The 22,778-nt window shown below is 40.2% G+C and overlaps 1 protein-coding gene across 1 annotated transcript in view; it reads right to left on the bottom strand.

The window, feature by feature from the left end:
* Positions 1–9,585: 9,585 nt before the first annotated feature.
* The window catches only part of ZNF280C (zinc finger protein 280C), a 68,752-nt gene continuing 55,559 nt past the window's right edge, over positions 9,586–22,778 (bottom strand). Inside the window, exons 15-19 of the mRNA XM_023198861.1 lie at positions 22,315–22,455; positions 16,514–16,576; positions 12,149–12,267; positions 11,969–12,005; positions 9,586–11,848 (exon numbers count right to left, since the gene is read on the bottom strand). Coding sequence (XP_023054629.1) covers positions 11,833–11,848; positions 11,969–12,005; positions 12,149–12,267; positions 16,514–16,576; positions 22,315–22,455 — 376 coding nt within the window. The 3' untranslated portion in view covers positions 9,586–11,832. The remainder of the gene's footprint in view (positions 11,849–11,968; positions 12,006–12,148; positions 12,268–16,513; positions 16,577–22,314; positions 22,456–22,778) is intronic.

Raw genomic sequence — 22,778 nt, 5'->3', positions numbered from 1 at the left:
AGTGTTAGAATGTCCACAGCTGATTCTGATGTGCCTCCAGGTCTGGGGCGGGGGTGGGGGCGGGGTCATTTCCCTTAGGCTTCCTAGCGAGCCCTAAGCTCAGAAATGACTTTTCCTGAGTCAGAGCTTCAAAGCCAGCTGTATGAACCCCAGGGCGATCTGGGTAACGGGGGAACTCAACCTGGTAAAGTGGATCTTTTCAGGCCTTAAACTTAGGGTAAGTGAAACAGTTCCAGTTATACCCAATGTCCCTGGGTTGTTCCCTTGAAACCAGGAAGCAAGAACCTCTTAACTATAAGAGACAGCCGAAGACTAATCCTGAGAATAATCTGAGTACCAACCACTCTGGACACAAGGCTCAAGATGAGATTGAGAAAAAATAGATTGCATGTCTGCCGCGCGCCTCCTGCTGGTAAGATCAGTGAAGGCAGGAGGCAGGAAAGTTTCCAGTATTTTTCTGACCAGTACTGACCATTCCTGGGATGGACGCTCAAACAGAAGGAGCTAATCCTAGTCCCAATCTGTGCATTTAGACACCTGGAGCTAGAGGGGTCACTCATAAAAGGGAATGGGCTGGGAGTGCCCTGAAGCTACCTCTGCCAAATCACTAGGGCTTAACTCTTCTAAGGGGAGTCTGTGAAACCTACTAGCCTGGCAGCAGGGAGGGACGGAGAGGAGACATTGAGAAACACCTCACCTGCCCAGGGAGACAGATTTTGAAGCTGGATAGGTAAGCAGCTCTGGTAGTCTTTTTTTTTTTTCTTTTTTTTTGACGGAGTCTCGCTCTGTCGCCCATGCTGCAGTGCAGTGGAGCAATCTTGGCTCACTGCAAGTTCCACCTCCGGGGTTCACGCCGTTCTCCTGCCTCAGCCTCCCAGAGTAGCTGGGACTACAGGCGCCCGCCACCACACCCAGCTAATTTTTTGTATTTTTAGTAGAGACGGAGTTTCACCGTGTTAGCCAGGATGGTCTTGATCTCCTGACCTTGTGATCTGCCCGCCTCGGTCTCCCAAAGTCCTGCGATTACAGGCATGAGCCACCGTGCCTGGCCAATCCTGGAAGTCTTTAAGAGAGACCACTGGCTAGGCACGGTGGCTCACGCCTGTAATCCCAGCACTTTGAGAGGCCGAGGTGAGCATATCACAAGGTCAGGAGTTTGAGACCAGCCTGGCCAACACGGTGAAACCCCGTCTCTACTAAAAATACAAAAATTAGCTGGGCGTGGTGGTGCACACCTGTAATCCCAGCTACTCAGGAGGCTGAGGCAGGAGAATTGCTTGAACCCGGGAGGCAGGAGTTGCAGTGAGCTGAGATCGTGCCACTGCACTCCAGCCTGGGCAACAGAGCGCATTCCAACCCTGAGGGGAGGATATGCTCCTGGGCCTGAGATTAATGGTCCCATCTCTGCTTCATTTAGGATTAACTAGTAGATTAGATGGGAGTTGATGTTAGATGCCAGATATTATTTTATCAAAATTCAAGAAAATCCTGTAAAAATGATTTTCAATTCCATTTTGCAGAGGTGGAAACTGAGGTCACTTGTCATTCAGAAAATAAATGGTTATCAGGAAGTACTGACTTGCTCACATTATAGAGCTCCATTTTCCTTGCCCTGGTTTTAATCAAATCAGAGCATTTTCTTTAATGGAAGGTCTGTACTATTCAAAGCTGACTTTTGATCTGTCGACAAGTAAACAATCCTTATCTGGAGATCGACAACTTCATTCCCTTCATTCTTAGCTGAATTCATTCTTAGGTCAGGCTTAGGCCCAGAACCTGGGGGTAAGGGCTGAGCAGACTCCTGAGGAACAAATCATCCTCCCAGGAGGGGAGGGCACTGCAGGGGGATGGAAAGTCTAGGAAACGGGTGGGCCAGCTTGAACAACTGTAACTTTTTAAAAAGAGGTATTTTAGAGGAGCTTCCTGCACCATTTGAAGGATGGGAAGACATGACCTCTAAGGTCCTTTTCAGTTCCCCATTCCTCTGAACAACAAAAATAGTGTGATTGTGCACTGGTTTCTATGGCCATTGCATGTTAAGACAGCTATGAGGAGAATGAAGTTTTAGGTCTCCAGATAAGGACTGTTTACTTGTCAACGGATCAGAAGTCAGCTTTGAATAGTACAGACCTTTCATTAAAGAAAGGGAAGAGATTAAAACCAGAGCAGGAAAAATGGTGCTCTATAGTATGAACAAGCCAGTACTTCCTGATAACCATTTATTTTCAGAATGATGTTACCTCAGTTTCCACATTTGCATAATGGAATTGAAAATCACCTTTATGGGATTTCCTTGAATTTGGACAAAATATAAAATGTATTTGCATAAACATTTGTGTATTATTCCTTATCCAATTCCCCTGACATAAAGGACACTTGGAAAGAATGAAAATGGAAGATCATTCATGTAGTTCCCAATCATTGTTTTAAAAATGAAGCTGTGCTGAATATGTCCTCCTTTTAAATTATTCAAAACTGAAATAACTTGTCCACAAAGTCACTTGGAAGTTACTAAGAGAACTAAATCAACTTTTTGAAATTACTTCAAATTGTGGCCTTTAAGGATTTGACTCAATCAATAAGACAACTGGTTAAGTAGCTGAGTTTTCCAAGCTTGGGGTATCTACTAATTTGTCAAGAAATCTTATGTTCTGAGGCACTGAAGGTTTGCTAGATAGAAATATCCCATTCTGTTATTTTATCAAGAAAAAAGAAACTTGTACGACTTAACACTTTCCTTTGATTCTATGTTATGATAATCTATTTAGGTGGACATACTGGAGAAGATAGACGAGGGGAAAAATGGAGATAAGGTGAAAACAGAAAAGGACAATTTCAAGATTGAGTGAAAATATCCCTACTCTCTGAGAAAGCAAGGTATTTCTCAATCATTTTGAAAGTCCTACAAAACGAAAGAACACTTTACTACCGCTATTTAAAATCACATGTTTTCAGCCGGGAACAGTGGCTCACGTCTGTAATCCCAGCACTTCGGGAAGCTGAGGTGGGTGAATCACCTGAAGTCAGGAGTTCGAGACCAGCCTGATCAACATGGTGAAACCCTGTCTCTACTAAAAATACAAAAATTAGCTGGGCATGGTGGCGGGCACCTGTAATGCCAGTTACTCAGGAGGCTGAGGCAGAAAAATCGCTTGAACCCGGGAGGCAGAGGTTGCAGTGAGCTGAGATTGTGCCATTGCACTCCAGCCTGGGTGACGGAGCGAGACTCTGTCTCAAAAAAAAGAAAAAAAAAATTACATGTTTTCATATAATTAATTGTATTGAATAAGTAGCCAAGATTTCATTGATTCAAGATTAATTTCTTTCTGGAAATGAATTCCTGGTAATAATGAGTAAAGAAGTTTCTTTTAAAGAAGGGGTTCTTTAGCACAAAAGGAATGCTTCCCTCCAGAGCAGACAGGATTCTGTACTAGTTTTCAAAAAGGCAGTGTTGTTTCATAGTCCGTAGACAGAAAAAGCCAGAGCTACACTCATTTCCGACATGAGAGAATTATGCCACTTGTAATTGAAGCACTGTGATAAGATGTCATCCATTCGACAGTTTGAAGGAATGTACTTCAAGACCTGGGAATTATAAGCCAAAGTTACGAATAACCACAATGTTGATGGATTGCCACTAAAACTGTCAGAGAAGATTCCACTGATGTGTCATTTCCAGGGTCTCAGCAGTAGCAGCAGTAGTGACAGTAACAGCAGCAACAGAAATAACAGCAACAACAGCTGAAGCAACAGCAGGAGTAGCAGTAACATCAGTATTGTTTATTCATTGTCTACACTGTCATGCCAGAGCCAAACGTTACACATATATAATATACAGATGGTCCTCGAGTTACAATGGTTTGACTTATGATTTTTGTTGTTGTTGTTGAGACAGAGTCTTGCTCCCTTGCCCAGGCTGGAGTGCAGGGACACTATCTTGGCTCACTGCAACCTCTGCCTCCTGGGCTCAGGTGATCCTCCCACCTCAGCCTCCAGAGTAGCTGGGACTACAGGTGTGTGCCACCACACCCAGCTAATTTTTGTATTTTTAATACAGACGGGGTTTCGCCATGTTGGTCAGGCTGGTGTTGTGGGAAGTCAGGGACCCCGAAACTGAGGGACCTGCTGAAGCTGTGACAGAACATAAATTGTTAAGATTTCATGGATGGATCCTGTCAACATGTGATGCCTCCCCCGGACACCCAGCTTTAAAATTTCTCTCTTTTGTACTCTTTCCCTTTATTTCTCAGATCGGCCGACACTTACGGAAAATAGAAAAGAACCTACGTTGAAATATCCTGGGCTGGTTCCCCTGATAGGCTGGTTTTGAACTCCTGGGCTCAGGTGATTTGCCTGCCTCTGCCTCACAAAGTGCTGGGATTACAGGCATGAGCCACCACGTCCAGCTAACTTACGATTTTTTGACTCTATGATGCTGTGAAAGGGATACACACGCCTTCAGTAGAAACCATACTTCAATTTTTTTTTCTGGGCTAGCAATATGCAGTAGGATATCATCTTGTGATGCTGGGCAATGGCAGAGAGCCACAGCTTTCAGGCAGCCACGAGATCACAAAGGGTAAACCACCAAAAACACAGTGTACTGTGTTGCCAGTTGAGTTTGCCCAACTGTAGGCTAATGTAAGTGTTCTGAGCACATTCGAGGTAGGCTAGGCTAAGCTACGATGTCAGGTAAGTTAGGTGTGTTAAATGCATTTTCAATTGATGGTATTTCCAATTTAGGATGGGTATGTCATAATGTAACCCCACTGTAAGTTGAGGAGCGTTTGTGCATATATATTCCTTACAACAACTTTGCAAAAATATCACCATTACATGCGTCTCACTGATGAGGAAGCTGAGACTGAACAAGTTCAGGTAATTTACTCAAGGCTACACAGCTGTTTAGATACAAAACCAGGATTGAAACCTAGGACTGTGTTATTTCGAGGCTGCACTCTCTTCGGCAGCCCCCCAGCCACCGTATATCACAGTGGTATGGATAGACAGATATTTTTCAGTGTGGAGGATTGGAAACAGTAGGAGACATGCACAGCAGCTTCTCCAAGTCTGTTGATATTAAGCTTTTTCGGGTGGTCAAATATCAAACTGACAAGAATCAGACTGCAGAAGGGTTTCAAAATAAGAGAAGTGTATGAGTATCAGCATGAGGTGAACCATGGTGTGGCCAAGTATAAGGTAGTATAATTTAGGGGAAATATCTTAATACTATTAGATTGGTGCAAAAGTAATTGCGGTTTTTGCGCCATTGAACATAATGGCAAAAACAGTTATTACTTTGGCACTAACCTATTATTTATAAATGACAATCACGGCTAAAGCGAGCCCAGGAGCACTGACATTCCTTAAAAATATTAGTCTGGTGAGCTTGAGAAACCAAGAAATATAATGGTATGCCTATCTTTAGTAGTATGTGCTTCAACTATGACCCTCAAGAAAGCCACTGGGTTAGGGTAAGAGTTAACAGTCACCGATTGTGAAGGCGGTGTGAGGAGGTTGGAATGAAAAACTGGGTGAAGATTCGAGCTATCTCTATCTGAATAAAATTAAGACAAATAAAATCAGGAAAGGTAGTCACAAGGTAGCAATAATCGTAACAATGTTGGATTGCATTCCTGTGTGCCAATCACTGTTCTAAGTGGGATATACATATACTGTATTCACTCAATTAATTCCCTCAACTCTGAGTAGATGCTATTACATGCAATTTACAAATGAGGAAAACGAGACACAGAGCCTAAAGTCACACAAATCTAATCATTGGTAGGGCAGGAACTCCAACCCAGGCAGTCTGCTGCAGAGCCTGGGCTCTAACCACTCCACTGCACTGCACCTTTAAGGGTGCAGAGAGGGTTTACTGCAGTCAGGTATTGAATCTCGAACCTTGTAATCCTAATATTAAGAAACTCTCTTGAAGCTGTTTAAGCAGGAAGACTTTACAGAGTAAGAAACTTGTTAATGGATAATAACAGGCTGAAAATACTAATAGTTCCAAGAAAAGTAGGTAGATTAATAAGCCAAGCATGAGTTATAGAGAGAAGCTAGATACGATTAAGTCTGAAAGTTCTCAAGTTTGAAATCGTGTAAAGTGACTGTTGCAGTTATGTATTCCTTAGGTTTCACAAACACAATAATGACCATACTATTTTTCCTGATATAATTTCTAAAAATATGAAAATGACTTTTTGAGACAGTCTTGCTCTGTCACCCTTGAGTGCAGTGTGTGGGTTTACTTCTGGACTCTCATTCTATTCCACTTCTGTTTCTATCCCATGAAAGGACCACACTGTTTTGATTACTTTAGCTTTGTGACAAGTGTTTTTTTTTTTTTTTTGATGGAGTCTCACTCTGTCACCCAGGCTGGAGTGCAGTGGTGCGACCTTGGCTCACTGCAACCTCCACCTTCCAGGTTCAAGTGATTCTCCTGCCTCAGCCTCCTGAGTAGCTGGGATTACAAGCGTGCGCCACCACACCCAGCTAATTTTTGTATTTTTTAGTAGAGACAGGTTTTTGCCATGTTGGCCAGGCTGGTCTCAAACTCCTGGCCTCATGATCCACCCGGCGCGGCCTCCCGAAGTGCTGGAATTACAGGCATGAGCTGCAGCGCCTGGCATGAAAATGATTATTGCTAGCCTCCAGTTACATATTCCACCTTAGAAGTGGTTCATGAACACCCTCAACAGTGTCTGTTGTTGTTCCCTTCTTTGTGTTCATGAGTTCTCATTTTTACCTCTGAGAACATGTGGTATTTGGTTTTCCACGCCTATTTCATATAAATGGAACCATACAACATATGACCTTTTGTGACTGATTTCTTTCACTTAACATGTTTAAGAGGTCCATACACATTGTAGCAAGTATCAGTACTTCGTTCTTTTTTGTGGCTGAAAAATATTCCATTGTACGGACACACCACACTTTTTTTGAGACATCGAGTCTTGCTTTGTCACCCAGGCTAGAGTGCAGTGGTGTGATCTCAGCTCACTGCAACCTCTGCCTCCCGGGTTCAAGTGATTCTTGTGTCTCAGCCTTCCCAGTAGCTGGCACTTCAGGCGCCTACCACCACACCCAGCTAATTTTTGTATTTTTAGTAGCGACGGGGTTTTGCCATGTTGCCCAGGCTGGTCTCAAACTCCTGACCTCAGGTGATCCGCCTCCCTTGGCCTCCCAAAGTGCTGGGATTACAGGCATGAGCCACCGTGCCTGGCAACACACATTTTATTTATCCCTTTATCTGTGGGTGACATTTAGGCAATTTCTATCTTTCAGCTATTGTGAATAGTGCTGCTATGAACATGCATGTCCAAGTATCTGAGTCTCTGCTTTCGACTGAGTATATAGGAGTGAAATTGCTGGGTCACATGGTAATTCTACACTTAACCTTTTTGAGGAACTGCCAAACTATTCTTCATAGTGGCTGGACCATTTTACATTGCCACCAGCAATACATGAGGGTTCCAATTTCTGCTTCAGGGCTTTTGCACTTGTTTCCCCTCTCTAGAAAGCTCCTCTGACAGATACCCAGGTGGCTCACTTCCTTACCTCCTTCAGGTCTTTACTCAAATGCCATCTTCTCAAGAAGGCCCAACTTGACCATCAAATTTAAAATGGCAACCTCCCAACCACCAACCTGTACATTGCTATCTCCCTTCCCTATTTTTCTCCATAGTCTTCATCACCATTAACATACTGTAAGTTTTTATTTTCTATTGTCTGTCTCCCACAGCTGAAATCTAAGTCCCATGAAGCCAGAGATTTCAGTTTGTATTTCCAACAACTAGAACAGTGCCAGGCACATAGTAGGTAATAAATATTTACTGAATAAATGAGACCGAGGGGCTGGCGCAGTGGCTCACGCCTGTAATCCCAGCACTTTGGGAGGCTGAGGCGGGCGGATCACAAGGTCAGGAGATCGAGACCACCCTGGCTAACACGGTGAAATCCCGTCTCTACTAAAAACACAAAAAATTAGCTGGGCATGGTGGCAAGCACCTGTAGTCCCAGCTACCCGGGAGGCAGAGCTTGCAGTGAGCTGAGATCATGCCATTGCACTCCAGCCTGGGCGACAGAGCGAGACTCTGTCTAGAAAAAAAAAAAAAAAAACTGAAAGAGGTGTTTTGCCAAAATGTGACAAAAAGGGCAAGAATCTAAGTCTTTGTCATTTAGTTTTTTTTTTTTTTTTTTAAATAATAGTGATGGACTGAAACTGATCCAATCATACCTTTTATTCAGTTGAAAACAAAAAAGGACACATGCATGAGATGGCTATTTCTGAATCAGGTGAAATAACTCTAACAGCCTCAAGGTAAAGAGGGATCAGATTGTCAAGCTAAAACTCATTAACACCTATTAAAACTCGACTGCTTATAACAAGTAAGCTTAGCACTGACTGCATAAATCGTTTTCTTTAAACAAAGTAAAAAAAAAAAAGTGATGCTATGGGACACATAACTTTCAGAGCATTAAATTTTAAGAAAAATAACCTGATACATAGTATAAGAAATAAAATCCTATGGAAGAACACAAAGCTGTACCTCTACCTAAAATACTGCTAATAGCAAGAATGTGGTTTTTCGTATTTTTGAACAGTCAGAGACAGAAAATATCTGTAAATTAAAAGAGGACCAATGCTAAAAATGCAAATAAGTTGCTATTTCTGGGAAAAAGTTTAAAACTTAAAGTTAGGTGTCATTAATGCTGAATGGAAAATGGTTTTAAATGGCAAATTTTATACTACATGTATTTTACCACAATAAAAAAAAATGGGTAGGAAAATGGTGTTTGACAAAACATCCTAGAGACAGGTATGGAAAGAAAGGAGTATCACCAAGTCCACGACTATGACATAAGCCCCTTTTGGAGATTTGGGAAAATCACTTACAGCAGAAATCTGTTTGGAAAATTAAAATTAATCGATTCAACTCCTATGAATTACAAGGAGTATACTACATAGCAGTGGCCACTGACACTGCCTTTCAATGTTTCAAAGTATATCATCAAAGTAGTTTTGATTTTTTTTTTTTTAAAAGACAGGGTCTTGCTCTCTGGCTTAGGCTGGAATGCAGTGGCATGATCATAGTTCACTGCAGCCTTGAACCCCTGGGCTCAAGCGATCCTTCTGCCTCAGCCTCCTGAGTAGCTAGGACTACAGGCATATGCCACCACACCAGCTTTTATATATATTTTTTTTGTGGTAGAGACAAGAGTGTTGGTATGTTGCCCTGGCTGGTCTTAAACTCCTGGCTCCCACCTCAGCCTCTCAAAGTATTGGGGATTACTGGCATGAGCCACTGTATCCAGTCCAGTTTTAATTTTGGAGTTAAAAAACACCCACATTGAGTCAAACGACTTCAGAGTCTGCCCACCTTCACGATTATTAAGATCACAAAGGGGGCTTTTGCTAGCTGCTCAAGACATTAGTAAAGTATAAATAGTTTGTTTTTAACTGTGCTAGAGGAAAAAGTGCAAGATGTGCTTAGTAGATAAAGCTTTCAGTCTGCGGGTCAAGCAATCAGGCTCCACGGAACTAGGAGCAAAGCAATGCTCCTATAGTTGTATGACAGCTTTTATATGAAATTATTTATTAGAAATTTCCAAGGCACTTTAACAATACAAATTTTATTAAAAAAATAACATCGAAACTGTTCAGCAAATCTATATTCAATGTAACCAAAATAAACAAACAACAAATTAAAAAAAATATACATCTATATATATATGAGCAAGAAACAAGTGCATTTTTTGGTCCCAATATTTTTTGAATATATTATCTTTATCCAGAGGAATTACATTAATGGCTAATAAGATATTATGTATTAGATGAACAGAAATGTACCTTTAAAACTTGTTTTAAGGTCTGTAAGAAGAGCTTTGCCAATTCTTTATGTCTTTGAAATCAGAATCACTAAGCTAATGTTAATGATAGGCCCAAGATAGAGCATGTAATAATGTCTAATGGTCTGGACAAGTATGAAATTAAGAAGCTACCAATAAGTAGCTACACAAAATCTGTAGACAATTCTAAGAAATGTCTTGGAGTTTGTAATAAGAACAAAACAAACACAAAGAATTCAAAAGTAGACATAAAATGGACATCAGCAAATTTCATGAATCTGGGACAAAGAAGTGACAGAAAAACAAAATACAGTAAAATAAATTTGATTAAGAACAATATAAAACCAAGCTACCAAAATAAAATAAAAAAAAAAAATGTTTAAAAATGTGAATATTGGCTGGGTGCAGTGGCTCACGCCTATAATCCTAGCACTTTGGGAGGCCGAGGCAGGCAGATCACAAGGTCAGGAGATCGAGACCATCCTGGCGAACACGGTGAAACCCTGTCTCTACTAAAAATAAAACAAATTAAAAATTAGCCGGGCGTGGTGGCGGGTGCCTGTCATCCCAGGTACTCGGGAGGCTGAGGCAGGAGAATGGCGTCAACCCAGGAGGTAGAGCTTGCAGTGAGCCAAATTTGCCCCACTGCACACTCCAGCCTGGGAGACAGAGCAAGACTCTGTCTTTAAAAAAAAAAAAAAAAAAAAAAGAATATCAGTATTGCTGAAAATTCCTATAACACTGGATAAAACTTTAAATGAAAACATGAATAACTGACTTTGGGAACCGTAATTGTAGAAATTTTGTTTTTCCAAAAACAAAGTAACCTTGGTTCCCCATACAACCAGAATTTTGATATTCCTTGGACTGCATGTCTGCTGGAGGAAGATTAAAGAGCAGCAGCCAAAATGGTTAAACGTCAACCTGGATGTTGAAGCACTGATCTAAAAACAATATAAAACCAAGCTACCAAAATAAAATAAAATGTAAAAAATGTTTAAAAATGTGAATATTAGTATTGCTGAAAATTCCTAGAATACTGGATAAAACTTTAAATAACATGAACTGTGACTTTGGGAACTGTAATTGTAGAAATTTTCTTTTTCCAAGAACAGGAAAGTAACCTTGGTTCCCACACAACAAGAATTTTTATATTCCTTGGACTGCATGCCTGCTGGAGGAAGATTAAAGAGCAGCAGCCAAAATGGTTAAACGTCAACCTGGATGTTGAAGCAGTGATCTCATGGACTTTTCTTGGTTAGAATTGACCCATAAGCTTAAGATCAAAAGCCAAAGCCCCCAGTGGGAAGTTGTGCTCTATTTGGTGGGCCTTGAGGTCATCTCTGGCCAAATCAGCATCAACCTTATGGGAGGTCAGTCAGGTAGGAAGGGACTCTCCCCAAGATCTGATTTCTTAAGGCCACAAACTAGAGGAGGTCTCACAGTCAAATAATTCACATTTCTTGGAAAGAAAGAACAGGCATCAGTCGTGTCCATCAAAAGGGGACATTGTCCAGGAGTACCCTGGATATTTTTTGAAACTTATGCGTTGCTTCTTCATTTGAAAAATATGAAAAATAGAAGAGTAATGAACAAGGAATGAAGAAAAAATGGCTATCTGACCTAAACATGTAAGACTTACAAGAAATTAAGAAAGCAGACAAAACAGAAAAAGATGAAAGTCATATTATCTGGAATGTAGTACTATGAAGGCAAGTATAGCAGAGAAAAACAAAAGGTATTTTTGGAGAGAGCCAACTGGAGAAAAAAATGTGTTAAGATATGTTAACCTGACACAAAGATAAGGTGGAGTGAGAATCTAGTGACATCTGAAAGCTGAAAAGAGCTGAATGAGAGCTAGTGTCATGAACTTGGCTGTTTAACTGCCTTTTGTGTGAGAAAACACTTCAGAACTTTGAACTTAGGAACTTCCAACTTGTCTTGCACCAGGTTGCATGAACTCCATGGAGCAGGAATCTATTTCAATGAGCAGCTTTAAAAACAAAAACAAAAACAACTTTAATATTTTTCATTTATATTAATGATACATTAAAAAATACAACAGTGCTAAAGTCCATCAAAACAAACTGCACTGAAGGAAAATTAAACTTACCCAGAAGTGGGTCCAGAAGTTGAGGTACTTTCGGAAACTGAAATCAAGAGAGTTTTACATTTACAATAGCATATATGAAGAGTGAGACTATCAATGTAATACATGGGTCCATACGGTGTCCGATCAAAAATACTGAAATAAGTATCAGAAAATCAAAGAAACACAATTATATATACATACCATTCTCTATTATAACTTGGCAAATATGAGTTTTACGTTGACTTAAGTGTTTAGCCATACGATCTAAGCCAGAAGAATCAGCTAGGAAATCACATTTAAGGCACACTAGAGTAATGCCCCTACGAAAAAAAAGAAGACAGTAAAAAATATTATCATTTATGAAAATCCATATGAGCTCAATAATTATTTTTCCATGTACTAACTTGATTTGCATTTTAGTCTCCACAGCCGTCATTTTCCAACTTTGTTATATAAACTTGATATATCTAAAATGGTTCTCCAGAAAATGGCATTGCTGGCCGGGCACGGTGGCTCACGCCTGTAATCCCAGCGCTTTGGGAGGCCGAGGTGCATGGATCACCTGAGGTCAGGAGTTCGAGACCAGCCTGAACAATATGGTGAGACCTCGTCTCTACTAAAAATACAAAAATTAGCTAGGCATCATGGCATGTGTCTGTAGCCTCAGCTACTCTGGAGGCTGAGACAGGAGAATTGCTTGAACCCAAGAGGCAGAGGTTACAGTGAGTCAAGATTGTGCCACTGCACTCCAGCCTGGGTGACAGTCAGACTCCGTCTCAAAAAAAAAAAAAAAAAAAAAACAAGGAAAAGAAAATGGCATCGCCATATTCAAATTATGCTAACATTTAGTGCTTTATAAATTGTCACCTCTCAACTTGTGCCTAGCTGAAAGCTAGGCATCAAGAGACTGAAAGCCCAGTCTCCCTTAACAACTTAAGTAATGTGTGCAAGTTATTACTTGCAAATCAAGGATGTAATATTCATTCACTGAAATATATAAATACATTTGCTGAGAACCTTCTTCATCCACACTGTACTACTAGGTATTATGGATACAATAGTAACCAAAAAAGGTAGTCTGTGGATTCTGCAATCTAGTATCTTAGTCAAATGAGGATAAAATTAGAAATGTGAAGGTTTTAAAATCATGTAATTATCATTATCAGTTTATTAACAAAGCATACATATACTTTTGAAGTTCATCAGATACTTTAAACTTAAATATTTCACCTGTATAGGAAACCAGTGGCATACCTTGGATTGACTTCTCTAGTTTTAACAACCTGTTGTGGATTTACACATAGCCAGAACTCCTGCACATCAAAAATTATCTTCACAAAACTGGAATCATGTGCTTTCCCCATGAAATTTAGGGGGAAAAGTCTCTCTTATGATGCCATTTCCCTAAAACTGGGGCTCAAATTTCTAGTTATCTCTGACTCTCTTCTTACATAAAACATTCAATATTTCAAACATTTTATGACATTAACAATTTATCGAGTACTTAACTCTATGCCAGTCTGAGGGTTTTAGACGTATTGTCTGATCTAAATCTTATGGCAACCCAAAGAGATAGGTGCTGTAATTATTACCCTTTTACAGAGGACAGAATTAGTTTCAGTAATCTACTGAGGCCAGGATCAGGTTGGAAATGGAGCCCTTTGATTCTGAAGCCCATGCTCTTAAACATGATGTGATACCACCCCACCACCTTAGCCCAGGGCTTTATTAAGTCTTAACCACTACAATAGCCTTAACCAGTCTATGTGTCTCATGCAGCTACAACTCATCTTGTATACTCCTCCAAAGTGATCTTCCTTCAGCACCCTTGATTCTACTCAAAACATCAATGGCTTCCCCAGTGTCTTCCAAAAAAAATTAAGCCCAAACTCCCTAGGCCTTGTTTTCAAGGACTCAACAATCTGGATCTAAGTTCAAAACTATCTCCCCAAACTGATCTTTTTTTATTTTTGGAATGGAGCCCCACTCTGTCGCCCAGGCGGGAGTGCAGAGGCACGATCTCGGCTCACTGCAACTTCCACCTCCTGGGTTCAAGCGATTCTCTTGCCTCAGCCTCCAAGTAGCTGCGATTACAGGTGCACACCACCATGCCCGGCTAATTTTTTTCTATTTTTAATAGAGAGAGGGTTTTGCCATGTTGGCTAGGTTGGTCTTGAACTCCTGACCTCAGGTGATCCACCCACCTCAGCCTCCCAAAGTGCTGGGATTACAGGCTTGAGTCACTGCGCTCGGCTAATTTTGATCTTAAGATAATACTATGCTATATGAACTTTGTGCTTCATCCAAATTTTACTCCTAGTTACTCCAAAATTACTCCATTGTGATTCAGAAGAATGTGTATAGTTTCTGTTTTTTCCTTTCTGAACTTCTATTCGTGTTATTTCTTCCAACTAGAATGCCCTTGTGCCTCTTCTTTTAAGTAGAAACCTCTCTCCCCTTTGAAATCAGTATCTCTTATTGCACTTACTAGAAACCTCTTTGTATTACTGTAGTTATTTATGTTCACACCTTTTATCCCTTTAATAAATTGTACATTCCTTGAAGGTTGGTATAAGCCTTCTTCTTCATCACAGTCATCTGTATAGGACTTGCTACATTGTGTTATACATGATAGGTGCACAATAAATAACTAAAGAATGAATATTTCATTTTAACAAAATAGTAATTATGAAAAAATTGTTTATAGAAATATAAAATGCTATGTCCATACACAGATTTTTTAAAAAATTTTCTGAGACTGAGTCTCACTCTGTCACCCATGCTGGGGTATAGTGGCACAATCTTGGCTCACTGCAACCTCTGCCTTCCAGGTTCAAGCAATTCTCGTGCCTCAGCCTCCCGAGTAGCTGGGATGACAGGCATGCACCACCATGCCAGGTGAATTTTTGTTATTTTTAGTAGAGATGGAGTTTCGCCATGTTGGCCAGGCTGGTCCTGAACTCCTGGCCTCAAGTGATCCACCCGCCTTGGCCTCCCAAAGTGCTGGGATTACAGGTGGGAGCCACTGCACCTGGCCCATACACAGAATTCGATCAATTTTCTATTTAGATGTGAGATCCACTCGAGTTGGAAAAAAAAGCGCCTCAGATCTTTCAAATCATATAGTTAATTTAAAAACTAAGCATACAATTGAGCTTGACCATCATGTGGTAAAAATCAAAGTGTAATCTCATTTTTAGAATTAAAATCTCTTTTCATTCCTTTTTTTTTTTTTTTTTTTTTAGACGGAGTCTTGCTCTGTCGCCCGGGCTGGAGTGCAGTGGCCGGATCTCAGCTCACTGTAAGCTCCACCTCTCGGGTTCACGCCATTCTCCTGCCTCAGCCTCTGGAGTAGCTGGGATTACAGGTGCCCGCCACCTCGCCCGGCTAGTTTTTTGTATTTTTAGTAGAGACGGGGTTTCACCGTGTTAGCCAGGATGGTCTCGATCTCCTGACCTCGTGATCCGCCTGCCTCGGCCTCCCAAAGTGCTGGGATTACAGGCTTGAGCCACCGTCTTTTCATTCTTATAAAGCATTTTTCAGTAAAGGTAACGCCTAATATATTTTACTCTTTTCTAATTCCTCGAAATCAATGTTTTAAAAATAGCATAAATTTTTTTTTTAGATGGAGTTTTGTTTGCTCTTTTGCACAAGCTGGAGTAAAGTGGCGTGATCTCAGCTCACTGCAACCTCTGCCTTCCGGGTTCAAGTGATTCTCCTGCCTCAGTCTCCCAAGTAGCTGGGATTATAGCCACCATGCCCGGCTAATTTCGGTATTTTTAGTAGAGACAGGGTTTTGCCATGTTGGCCAGGCTGGTCTCGAACTCCTGACCTCAGGTGATCCACCCACCTTGGCCTCCCAAAGTGCTAGGTTTACAGGTGTGAGCCACCGTACCCAGCCTAACATGAGTATGTTTTAAAAATACAATAAAAATTTCCTCTACGAGCTCTTGGTCCAACATTATCCACATAGCTCATTTTCAACATATACGTTAACTTATTCAACAAATATTTACCAAGTGCCTACTATGTGCCAGGTACTATGTGCCTGGCAAACATCTGTCAACATGAGCAAAATAATTAACAAAGGAAGATGGAGTCAAAAAGATATCAAAATAATATAAAAAAATAGATATTTTAGTGGATTCTGAGCTAAGTGTATGTGGTGTAACCAATGGTAATTATCAATGCCTTTAGAAATATTTATCAGCACTTTTTTTTGTACAGTAAAAAAGTTATATACTTTAATTCTAAAAACATTAAGAATTATGAAGGCTATATATTGATTTCAAGTATTATGGTATTTTCAAAAACTTCCTTCTATTCAGATATGGTTGGAGAACCTTATTTTTGTTATTTTACAAACGCATATGCAAGAAGGTTTCATCTTAATGCTTGACACTACAGAGAGTTTAGTCAGAAATGATAGGCTATCTCTCCAACTTTGGTCTAAGGATATAATAAACAGAACTCTTATCATTTCCAAAGTAGGCACTCCAACATCAGTTTTAAAAAGTTACTGCAATATTTCAATGGAAAGAAAAACAAAAAAAGATCAATGATTACCTGAGAGTTCCTGAATGCTTCTTGAAAATACAAAACCGTTTACCTGGATGGTTGCTATGAGAGCTTGAGAAACATGAGACAAACAAGATTTTATTAATTTTATTATACAACGCCATATTAATTTTATGACCACATTTCAAGCCAATGCCTAATTTCTTTGTTTTGAATAAAAGATCATGATCTAAATAATAAAATGCTGTTGGTTATTGCTATAATCTGAATTTTTGTGTCACCCCAAAATTCATGTTAAAATCTTAACCCCTAAAGTGATGGTATTAAGAGGTGGGGCCTTTGGGAGGTGATTAGGTCATGAGGGCAGAGCCCTTATGAGATTAGTGCACTTATAAAAGAGATCCTAGAGAGCCAGTGTGCCCCTTCCACCATGTGAGGACGCAGTGAGAAGGTGCTGACTATGAGGAATGGGCCCTCACCCAGACACCGAATCTGCCGGCACCTTGATCGTGGACTTTCCAGCCTCCAGAACTGTGAGAAATAAATTTCTGTTGTTTATAAGCTACCCAGTCTATAGTATTTTGTTATAGCAGCCTGAATGGACGAAGATAGTCATCTCTGTTTAATTCAAGAATTTTAACTTACATTCCACTTTACCTGTATATTTTCTAATTATGTATTTCCCTGAGAATTTTCTTAGATGATCAGTATCTCACCATAAAAAAAAAAAAATGTTTGAGTTAAAAATGCAGTGTCAAATTAAAAGTTTTTTAACTATTAAAAGTAAGAACGATTTAAAAGATATTTGATAATGTATTTTGCTATGATAGAAATTGTTAAAATAATTATTTTTTGTTTCAGAGTCTTGCTCTGTCACCCAGGCTGGAGAATAATAATTATTCATTACATTTCAATCTTAGTATGTTTGGGGAGGGGGATAATCTGAATGATCCTGGAAGTAAACACTACTTGAGATAAATGCCATTGCTTAATTCAATAAACATGAAACATTTAAAGAATCCTTTGCAATTACCAGGAGAACTTTCAAAGAGAGCAAATTAAGGGAAGCAGAGCTCAAGAATTAAAACAATGCTTCTCCTATACACAGATCAGAAAACCACTAATCAAACTTCAGAGCCAATGGTAATAGCTTTTATGCCTCCCTTTAAATTGATAAGGAAAGCTTTCCTGTGTTAGAAAACCAGGCAAGATTAGCCAGGATTAGCCTAGCACAGTATTACTCAAAGTGTGGTCCATGGACCAGCATCATCAGCATACCTAGAAGCTTGTTAGAAACACAAAGTTTAACGTCTTACTACAAACATAGTGAATCAATCTCTGGCAGTGGGGCCCAGAAATCTGTTTTCCCAAGTTTTCCAGCTGATTCTTATGCAAGCTAGTTTGAGAAGCACTCGCCCTGTCTTGCACTGACAGACCCCACACAGCAGGTCAACAGTTACCCTCAGACCCAAGGTAACCATCACCAGCATACTATATATGCATGGGAAAATAAAGATTCTGGCTAGCTGTAATTCCAAGAAAATATCCTCAGAATAGGCACCATGGTGAATACAAAGAAACAGCTTCTTTCTCAGAGATAATAGAGACACATGTGAGGCAGAAGAGCGAATGTTACAGAACTCAAAGAAAGGAATGATTCCTATGACTGGCTGTGCTGATCAGATACTTCGTAGAGGGTGAAATGAGAGGGAAGGAGAGGAGCATTCCAGAGAATAATCAAGAACAAGAAAAAACTACTTTAGATAGTGAATATGAAGAACCTATACATTGGGGAAGATAGATCAATTTTGGGGGCCTGTCTTCTCGCAATGGAGTTGGCATAGCCTGGGAATAAAGGTACTCAACCTCTGAGAAAATGAAGCCTCTGAACATACAGAACTCAAACCCATGACAAAAGTCCACACCGAGTAGGAGTGAGGGTACACTATTCAGAGGGAAGTACCTGAAGTAATGAGGCAAACAATGTGCCCTTGAAGTAGGGGAAAAGCAAAGGGACCTATGAAGCCCTTAGAAGAGTAGAAGTGGAAGCTTTCAGTTCTAGATGAGGTTAATGATGAGTAAGAGCTCAACGTGTGTGATGACAGTGCAGGGGCTCACCAGAAATTAGGAAAAGGTTATGAAGGTAACTTTAGGTCAGTTGGGAATGTTTGGGGATAGAATGGGGCTGAAGGTTCTACAAGACAGTTGGTAAGCCTACGGAAAATGGGAGAGAGGAGGACAGAATGACACATGGGTTTAAGTAATGCCAAAAATGTTTTCCAATTTAATCCTCTATAAATTAGGGGCAGAATTAAAGCCTCATTAGGGCAGCCAAGTGTTTGGCACAGAATAAGAGAACAACATTACTCATAGCAGTGTACTAGGGGAAGGGTTGGCTAGGGTCTGCTTTAGAGAAACTGGGGTATAGGTGCAGAACCACTATAGTAGTGGAAGAGGCAGACTGGAATATTGCAGAAGGTGAACTCTCAGGAAGCTAGAATGTACGGTGGCAGATCAACAGAACTCAATGGGTTTCAAAAACTTGCGATAGTAAATTATTTCTAGCTGGTGCTCCATGTTTATGCAAATGATGCCCTGAAACAGTCAAGACTGAGCTTAAAGGGTACTGAAGTAAAAGTGATTTGAATCCTAGTAAGAAACAGAGTTGGGTCTCAGGGAAACTCAGCATTGAAATCAGAGGATTTACAGTTGAAAGGTAAAAGAGAAAACTTTAAGAATGGTTAAGGTACCAAGAAAGGGATTATAAGGGGACAAGAACAGTTGAAGGGAGAAAAGATAATTATATAGAGCAGGAGTAGCCAAAAGGAAAGAAGAAAAACGGTGGTAACAGTTTAACAGAAGTTGAGAAGAGTTCCAAAAGTAAGTGATCAAAAATGTCAAATACTCTGAAGAAGTCATAGAGGAGTAAGAATGAAAAATAATGAGTATATCCAGTGGTTAGGATATGACTGATAACCTTTAAAGGAGCAGCTTTAGCTGTACGTAGGTGGGGGCGGTGGGCGACACTCAAATCACAAAGGGTCAAAAAATGACAAACAGGCTAGTAAAGAATACTCTTTACAAATGTTGATGGTAAAATGAGGACAAGAAAACATGCAAAGTAAAGGCAGATTTTCCTCATCCTAAAAATATGCCTGAAAATATCTGCAGACACAATGAATGTGGTAGAGAGAAAGAGATGAACTGAAGGTCCAAAGTAATGAAATAAGGATGTGGAGGAAATGCAAGAGATGATGAACAGGGTTAACTTAAAAATAGTGGGACATGTCTGTTTTTTGAGATTAATGGCTGAAGGAAAAAAAACCTTGAGACACGAAAATGTTAATCTTGAGAAAAACAAAAAGTATGACCTCTGAGTAATTATTAGGCAAGGTTAACAACTGAAGGACTAGAATAAAATCTGACAGATGTTGTAGATAAAAACAAAGTGGTATTTTTGGCTGGGTGTGGTGGCTCACGCCTGTAATCCCAGCACTTTGGAAGGCCGAGGCGGGCGGATCACGAGGTCAGGAGATTGAGACCATCTTGGCTAACAGGGTGAAACCCTGTCTTTACTAAAGATACCAAAAAAAAAATTAGCCGGGCGTGGCGGCGGGCGCCTGTAGTCCCAGCTGCTGGGGAGGCTGAGGCAGCAGAATGGTGTGAACCCGGGAGGCGGAGCTTGCAGTAAGCCGAGATCACGCCGCTGCACTCCAGCCTGGGTGACAGAGAAAGACTGCATCTCAAAAACACAAACAAGCAAACAAACAGAACACAAAGTGGTATTTTTAAAAGGGCAGGACCAAATTAAAGATCACGAATTCAGAACTGACTGAATCCAGCATGGTATGGTAGTCTAGAACCGAGATAGGGATACATCAAAAAGGATAAAAGATGCAAAGATAGCAAGACTAAGTATGACTGAAGATACAAAGGAATTCAGGACAGAAACAAAGCAGCATTCAAAACAGAAGACCTTAAGGGTGTGGTTGGCTACAAAATTGAATCGGTACTACTGGACTAGAAAAAAGGAGTCAAGACCCTGAAAGTCATGGGGTAACAAGAATTCAAAGTAAGTATTGTCTACAATGAGGTAAAATGGGATGGTGTTAAGAAAGGGGATACAACAAAGCAGAAAGGGATGTAAAGTGCTAGCACTAAAGAAGTAAAGGTATCATAAGGTCAGGCTGATCACCAAAGGGAAAAAAAACCCTGTAAGCCAGGTGCTGAAGCCATCAAAATGTGGGTGAATCCTTCAGAGTGGTAGCTGATTATGAGCAGAAAATAATATAGAGGTCTTTTGATAATCTGCAAGAAAACCACTTTCATTGGTTATACCTATTTCTTTTTTTTTTCTTTTTTAAAAATAGAGATGAGGTCTTGCTATGTTGCCCAGGCTGGTCTTGAACTCCTAGGCTCAAGCAATCCCCTTTCCTTAGCCTCTGAAAGTGTTGGGATTATAGGCATGAGCCATTGTGCCTGGCTAGTTATAATTTATTTCTAACTGAAAATAAATGGGACTATCTTAATTGGAATAATCAACTTTTATATCTGGACACTTTTTGGTTATTTAAAATAAAATCCATTCTGAAAGAATAAGGCAAGCCCCTACGAATGATGTTCAAATGAAAGGGGGGCTCTGAAGTATTTCCCTTGTGTAGAGTACATCATAGGTGCTCAAATTAAGTTGAATCAATGCAGGAAAAGGAATTCTAACCGGGCGCGGTGGCTCAAGCCTGTAATCCCAGCACTTTGGGAGGCCAAGACGGGCGGATCACGAGGTCAGGAGATCGAGACCATCCTGGCTAATACGGTGAAACCCCGTCTCTACTAAAAACTAGCCAGGCGACGAGGCGGGCGCCTATAGTCCCAGCTACTTGGGAGGCTGAGGCAGGAGAATGGCATAAACCCAGGAGGCGGAGCTTGCAGTGAGCTGAGATCCGGCCACTGCACTCCAGCCTAGGCGACAGAGCCAGACTCCGTCTCAAAAAAAAAAAAAAAAAAAAAAAAGGAATTCTAATGGTAGCATCATGACTGGAATATTCCTACAGTCGCTTATGTTTCATTGAATGAATGCAAAGATGGATGATCAGAAAGACAAATGGACAGACAGATGCGGGAGACAGAGACAGAATAATGTTCTTAGCATCATTAAAAAGCCTGGAGTCTCTCAAAGTGATCGCTTTGAAGAGGATAACACTCAAGAGATTACAATCTAGGACCTCCTCTGCAGGCATCCAAATCTGCAGAGACTCAAGTCTCTGATATAAAATGGCATAGTACTTGCATATAAACTATACATATCCTGCTGTACACTTTAAATCATCTCTAGATTATTTGTAAACCTATGATACCTAATACAATGTAACTGCTATTACATAGTTTTATACTGTATTGTTTAGAGAATAATGATGGGAAAAAGGTTTGTTCATGTTCAGTAGAGACGTAATTTTTTAAAACACTTTTGATTTACAGTTGGTTGAATCCACAGATGTGGAATGCAAGAGCTGACCATATTTATTTGATAAATATATTGAAAACACTTACTTTATGTTGAAAAATAACCACTTTTTGAAAGACATAGAAGAAAAAAAAGTCCCATAGAAAAACAAATTTCCCTAACAAACTCATTTTAGTTTCATTAGTCTAATTGTTCTTAAGAGTTTTTGTCCCAGTAATTTTATGAGTTACTATGCTGGAAAATAGTACAAGGAACATCTTAGAAGTTCCTATTGCTAGACCCTTTTAGTTCCTTGATGAGACAAACTTGCTTCCAATAGGATAACTCTGTTTTCAAAAAACAAATGACCCAAATGGCAATTTTGATTGGCAGTTTACATGTTTCTTACCTCATCATATGATTTACAAAGGCTTTGTTACAGTTAGTATTGTACTTGCAAAAACTGCAGTGGATGTATATGGAAAAGTGGCTTGCAAAATCTTTTATTTTGGAATGACATTCAATGCACTTGTGAATTCCCCGACGACACCTTATGGAGATGGAAAAAAAAGATAAAAATAGATTATAAAACAAAAATAATAGGGGAAAATCTTATTAACATTTTACTAACTGAACCCAAAATGTTTCAATTGATCTTTTTTCTTTTTTTTTTTTTGAGACGGAGTCTCGCTCTTTCGCCCAGGCTGGAGTGCAGTGGCCAGATCTCAGCTCACTGCAAGCTCCGCCTCCCGGGTTTACGCCATTCTCCTGCCTCAGCCTCCCGAGTAGCTGGGACTACAGGTGCCCGCCACTTCGCCCGGCTAGTTTTTTTATTTTTTTAGTAGAGATGTTAGCCAGGATGGTCTCGATCTC

The sequence above is a fragment of the Piliocolobus tephrosceles genome, chromosome 12 (assembly GCF_002776525.5).
Source record: "Piliocolobus tephrosceles isolate RC106 chromosome 12, ASM277652v3, whole genome shotgun sequence".
NCBI lineage: Eukaryota > Metazoa > Chordata > Mammalia > Primates > Cercopithecidae > Piliocolobus > Piliocolobus tephrosceles.
Note: the sequence above shows the minus strand (reverse complement) of the source record. Positions and strands in the feature narration are given on the sequence as shown.